The following is a 6,687-nucleotide window of genomic DNA, read 5'->3' as shown; positions in this document are numbered from 1 at the left end:
TGACCTGCATACAAATTTCTCAAGAGGTAGGTCAGGTGGTCTGGTATTCCTATCTCTTTAAGAATTTTCCACAGTTTATTGTGATCCACACAAAGGCTTTGGCATAATCAATAAAGCAGAAATAGATGTTTTTCTGGAACTCTCTTGCTTTTTCCATGATCCAGTGGATGTTGGCAATTTGAACTCTGGTTCCTCTGCCTTTTCTAAAACCAGCTTGAACATCTGGAAGTTCATGGTCCACATATTGCTGAAGCCTAGCTTGGAGAATTTTGAGCATTACTTTGCTAGCGTGTGAGATGAGTGCAATTGTGCAGTAGTTTGAGCATTCTTTGGCATTGCCTTTCTTTGGGATTGGAATGAAAACTGACCTTTTCCAGTCCTGTGGCCACTGCTGAATTTTCCAAATTTGCTGGCATATTGAGTGCACACAGCATCATCTTTCAGGATTTGAAAGAACTCAACTGGAATTCCATCACCTCCACTAGCTTTGTTCGTAGTGATGCTTTCTAAGGCCCACTTGACTTCACATTCCAGGATGTCTGGCTCTAGGTCAGTGATCACACCATCATGATTATCTGGGTTGTAAAGATCTTTTTTGTACAGTTCTTCTGTGTATTCTTGCTACCTCTTAATATCTTCTGCTTCTTTTAGGTCCATACCATTTCTGTCCTTTATCGAGCCCATCTTTGCATGAAATGTTCCCTTGGTATCTCTAATTTTCTTGAAGAGATCTCTAGTCTTTCCCATTCTGTTGTTTTCCTCTATTTCTTTGCATTGATCATTGAGGAAGGCTTTCTTATCTCTTCTTGCTATTCTTTGGAACGCTGCATTCAGATGCTTATATCTTTTTTTTTTTTTCTTTTTTTTTTAAGTGTTTTTTTGGGGGGGATTTTAATTCTTTATTTTTTTAATTTTATTTTATTTTTAAACTTTACAATATTGTATTAGTTTTGCCAAATATCGAAATGAATCCGCCACTTGTATACATGTGTTCCCCATCCTGAACCCTCCTCCCTCCTCCCTCCCCATACCATCCCTCTGGGTCATCCCAGTGCACCAGCCCCAAGCATCCAGTATCGTGCATCGAAGATGCTTATATCTTTCCTTTTCTCCTTTGCTTTTCGCTTCTCTTCTTTTCATAGCTATTTGTAAGGCCTCCCCAGACAGCCATTTTGCTTTTTTGCTTTTCTTTTCTATGGGGATGGTCTTGATCCCTGTCTCCTATACAACGTCACGAATCTCATTCCATAGTTCATCAGGCACTCTATCTATCAGATCTAGGCCCTTAAATCTATTTCTCACTTCCACTGTATAATCATAAGGGATTTGATTTAGGTCATACCTGAATGGTCTAGTGGTTTTCCCTACTTCCTTCAATTTAGGTCTGAATTTGGTAATCAGGAGTTCATGATCTGAGCCACAGTCAGCTCCTGGTCTTGTTTTTGCTGACTGTATAGAGCTTCTCCATCTTTGGCTGCAAAGAATATAATCATTCTGATTTCGGTGTTGACCATCTGGTGATGTTCATGTGTAGAGTCTTCAGAGATATCTATAGGTTAACGGAGGTGGCAACTGTAGAAAACAACAATCATCCCTGGGCCTTTGGGAAAAGTGAATAAGGAAAAAACTCAGATACTTGGGATGTGGGGGAAATAGGATAAAGACTGCTCTTGTGGGCGTAGGACTTCTTCTCTATAGCAATTGCTATTTTTTCCCAATCTTATTGAAATATAATTGACCTATAATACTATACCATTTAAGGAATGCAGAATAATGATTTGACCCATATACATCTTGAAATAATTGAAAGCAATATGTTTAGTGATCACCCATTATGTCATGTAGATAAGAAGTTAAAGGAACAGAGAAAACATTTTTTCCTTGTGATCTGTAACTGCCGTATATAACATACAGCAGTGTTAAATTCATCATGTTGTACACTGAATTCCTAGTACTTATTTATCTTGTAATTGGAAATTATATTTTGAACACCTTTATCCAGTTACCCCTCTTTCTACTTCTCACCTCTGGTAATCACAAATATGATCTCTTTTTATATGAGCTTGTTTATTCATTTGTTTTTGAAGTATAATGGACTTATAATGCTATGTTAGTTCCTGATATATATCACAGGGATTTGATATTTCTATACATTTCAAAAGGGTCATCATGACAAATCTAGTTGTCATCTGTCACTAGGCAAAGATATTAAGTTATGAACTATATTTCCCATGCTGCACATTTCATGCCTGTGACTCATTTATTTTGTAACTGGAAGTTTGTACTCTCAGTCTCCGTCACCTAATAGGAAATTGCTATTAAAAATGACATTCATAACATTCTAGAAGCAGTTTTATGCCTGGGAGTTTCCTGAATACTACCTGGAGTTATTATTTGAAGAGGAAATAAGTAAGATATTTTCCCCTGAAGTGTGTTTTTAAAAATCTGAGCAATGAAAACAACCATCAGAGCTACAAATTGTGTGCCACAGGGGTACACCTTCCATATGATGGATCTTTGCCCAGTATTCATTGACCATGCAAAACTCTAGGCTGGTCCTCGGGGGGACATAAAGATGCAAGTTCCTTTAGCTAACTTGCTGCCTCAAAGGGAAAAGAGAAATTTGAAAGTTGCTTCAATACAAAGCAGAATGTGGTAGAGCTAAATAAAAACAGTAGGTACACGCAGAAGAAGCGTTACAATGGTAAGAATGAGTATTTGTCTAGAATGATACTATTTCTAATAGCACTTTTCAAATGGTTCATCTCATTGAATTCTCAAAATAATTGTATAAATTGGTTAGATATTATGACCCCTATTTGACAGGTAATGAACATGAAGTTTAAGTAGTTTCTTCCGAATCTAGTGGCCGTGCTTATGCTTAGTTACTTAGTCGTTTCTGACTCTCTGTGACCCTATGGACTGTAGCCCACCAGGCTTCTCTGTCCATGGGAATTCTCCAGGCAAGAATTCTGGAGTGGGTTGCCATGCCCTCCTCCAGGGGATCTTCCCAGCCCAGGGGTCGAACCTGGGTCTCCCACATTGCAGGCTATTCTTCACCATCTGAGCCCCCAGAAAAGCCTGTAGTGGCAGTAATGAGTAACAAATGATAGAGACTGAAGCATAGTCACTTGATATTTCCAAAGCAAGTCAGTGCTCTCAGAGGAATGTCAAACAACACATTATACATAAGACACCATCTTGATACAGAAAGACACAATCCAGTTTCTCATCCTGAGGCCCCAAAACTTGGAAAGCTGAACAGCATAGAGAACCCAGTCAGCTAATAGAGATTCTGCACAGCAAAGCAGATGAAGTCCCCATCTCAGAAAAACAGCAGTAAACTCCTTGAGTGGTTAAATATTGATCTCTGGGGAAGCACTGAGGCTCAGGTAATACTGAATCAAACTCCAGAGTCTGAGGAGAGGCTTAGCTGGATCGCCCTTGAGATTCTAACAGCTTCTAGCCTCTTTCCTAGAAACTCACCGTCAGGTCTCTGGAATCTCAGCTATAAAGGCAGGTGAAAGTTATTTGAGACAGAGTCATTCTGATGTGCCTGAAGAGATCTCCTCTTCCCCAGAGGGTAGCTGACCTCACAGGGAGTGTCAGGACTGCTGAGTCACTGGCTGGGGGATCAGCTCACAGACAGGTTCTGATTGATTTGACCTCTCAGGATAAAGTTGTCCTGGTGCCTCAAGGATATCACGTGTTTGTCAGCTGCATTCTTTACATCCAGCTCATAAGCTAAGCCTGTACACATTTCTTGCTCCACTTAACCCTTTAAATCTCTAGTCAAGGGTCCGCACTATCTTCTGCGTTCCTCTCCCTTGAGAACTATAAGCATAGTTTCATCTAGTTAATGGTGTTATCTGTGAGCAGCCCAAAGTTATCTTCATATTTAAGAAGTGGTGTTATTTCGCCTTAAATAGCTGGCCTTTTCTCTCAGTGGTGCATCTTCAAGAGCAATGAAACAGCAGGCCATAGGATAGTGACTTCAGGCAATCTGTGGCCATGCATTCTCCCTTCTTCTGTTCATCTCTCTTCCCCACATTATACCTCACAGGGCAGTTGTCCATTTATACAAAAACATGACCATTGTATGGGGCCTTTCAGATAGGTGCATGTCGGCTAAGAACAGAGGGTAATCAATACTGTTTTGTGTTTTCTTGCCAAGCTGTGTAGGTAGAACTCATTTCACCAGCCTCCAAAAATCATTCCCTCACACCCTATTAATGGAAAGCAACCAATTAAGTACTGATTAAATTGAATTGAGATTTAATTAGATTGCTGCTGCTGCTGCTAAGTCGCTTCAGTCGTGTCCGACTCTGTGCGACCCCATAGACGGCAGCCCACCAGGCTCCCCCGTCCCTGGGATTCTTCAGGCAAGAACACTGGAGTGGGTTGCCATTTCCTTCTCCAATGCATGAAAGTGAAGTTGCTCAGTCATGTCCGACCCTCAGCGATCCCATGGACTGCAGCCTTCTAGGTTCCTCCGTCCGTGGGATTTTCGAGGCAAGAGTACTGGAGTGGGGTGCCATTGCCTTCTCTGGTTAATTAGGTTATCAATGCTGAAATAGTACTTCTCTACTAATAGGGAAACTATTTTCATTTATAAGTTCTTACAAAGTGAAAATCTTGACTTTAACATCTACTTATTTCCTCATAGGGCTTATAGTATATGGCAAATGCTTAGTAAGTACCCATTATAAATGAATGAGTAAATGATGAATGTGACTTTCAACACTTGGATCCGAATAAATTTATATACACAGAATAAAGAATTACCTTGATAGTAGAATTCATTAAAAGTACTGACATGTCAGGTTAATTCTTAGGATATATAAATTATGATAGGCGCTATGGACCTCAAAGATGATAAGAACCAAACTTGCTGTAAAGAGAGTTAGAAACAAATAACAGATTAAAAAGGAAGGAAATCGGGTATGTCTTCTGATGTGCCTAAGCTTTGGGATTTCTGTTCCCATTACAGGCAACAGCTTCCAGATGGTTCTTTATTCCTTCCTCCTTCAATCACAGAAATCTCTATGATTATATGGATTATTACTCTCCTCAAAAGAACTTTTCTTGCTGTGTCTCAGACACTGACTCACCTTAAAAGTTGTTCTTACTCTCTCATTGAATGATATCCTTTTTTTTGAGTTAAGTTTTTTCTCTCTTCAAGTGATATATTCTAGCTTCTACCTGTTCCCCGTTGAGGATAATGGATTTATTTTGCTCTTTTAGTTTCATCAAAAATGTAAGCAAATTGGGATTCATCATAGATCCCACTAAACAGTGTCACATACAGCAGAGCTTTGCTAATTTTGTTTCTACATCACATGCTTTGCTAACTTCCTGTCAATGCGATTAAGAAACCACACCAGAGTAGCAGGAACACAGGTGTTTCTTTTGATGCAATGCCAATTAATTGATGGCTAAATATTGTTAAATATCCTTAGGAAAACATTACCTCATATGAGGAACAATTTTGTAACCACTGTCATATTGAACACAGGAATTCTGGAAGAGAACAGTCTTTGTTCTTCTTGACAAATCATAATTAATTTTGTCTTCATACTGTATCTTAAACGGAATCTGTTTATCAGTGTTGATTGTCATATCAGCACACCACCTTCATGATTAGCCCCATTCAGAACATCTGTCCATAAAAATAGCTTGAGTGGTATATTTTTATGCTACCTACACAGTATGGACCAGGTAGGTAAAAATTCATTCCACCATGACTTAAACACCATAGCTTATAGATCTGGTTGCTCAATGAGTATGAATAGCCACATGTATTTGCTGTTTGTGGCATAACTATTAACGGAATATACAACTTTGTTCTTTTGTAAAATGGTCTACATCAGTTTGGGACTTCCTAGGTGGCTCAGTGGTAAAGAATCTTCCTACCAGTGCAGGAGATGTGGGTCAATCCCTGGGTCAGGAAGACCCCTTGGAGTAGGAAATGGCAACCCACTCCAGTATCCTTGCCTGAAAAATCCCATGGACAGAGGATCCTGGTGAGTCACAGTCCATGGAACTGCAAAGAGTCTAACACGACTGAGTGACTGAGTATGTATGTACCCTTATATATCACTTTATCCCTATAGTCATTTTTCCTAAGAAAAGGAATAACCAACAAGAATGTAAGTACACTTTTATACTGCTTATTAGAACAGCTTTCATCATTACATAATGCATCTATCCAGAGTCCGTTCTCAGTGTAGAATGTTGTTATGCTCACTTTTCCTTCTTCATGTGACCCTTCCTTTTTCCTAATTGGGTCTCCTATACCAGAAGTATCTAGCAACCTGGAACATTGCACAATCTCTTAGACTGCTTGTGACCCTTGGATTAGATTTCTGAAAAGAATTATCATCTTTAATACCAAATATGCCAAAGCTTTCTCTTGGATTTGATGGGGTTTTTAAATTCTCTATTAGTTTTTATCTCATATTTGGCTTTTTATCTTCTCTTATCATATTTAAGAGCCAAAGAACCAAATTACTTTAATAGGAAGTTATTCATATATTATTTCAAATCCTGTTATGTGCATTTTTAGTTTACATTAGTTTTCATTGTTTGGGGTTGAATGGAATATACCCTAAAACTTACTTCTTTGATTTAAAATGATTCTAGAGACAGGGTCAGTGGTTTACAGTGTTGCCTTGTATGTGGAATGAT

General features: G+C 39.0%; 1 protein-coding gene across 1 annotated transcript in view; it reads right to left on the bottom strand.

Annotated features, from left to right (window-relative positions):
• LOC104994460 (chromosome unknown open reading frame, human C15orf54) overlaps positions 1-5,619 on the bottom strand; it is a 67,491-nt gene extending 61,872 nt beyond the window's left edge. Inside the window, 1 exon segment of the mRNA XM_010848046.1 lies at positions 5,471-5,619. Coding sequence (XP_010846348.1) covers positions 5,471-5,619 — 149 coding nt within the window.
• Between the last annotated feature and the right edge of the window lie 1,068 nt (positions 5,620-6,687).

Source organism: Bison bison, unplaced genomic scaffold (assembly GCF_000754665.1).
Source record: "Bison bison bison isolate TAMUID 2011002044 unplaced genomic scaffold, Bison_UMD1.0 scf7180017864259, whole genome shotgun sequence".
NCBI classification, from domain to species: domain Eukaryota; kingdom Metazoa; phylum Chordata; class Mammalia; order Artiodactyla; family Bovidae; genus Bison; species Bison bison.
Note: the sequence above shows the minus strand (reverse complement) of the source record. Positions and strands in the feature narration are given on the sequence as shown.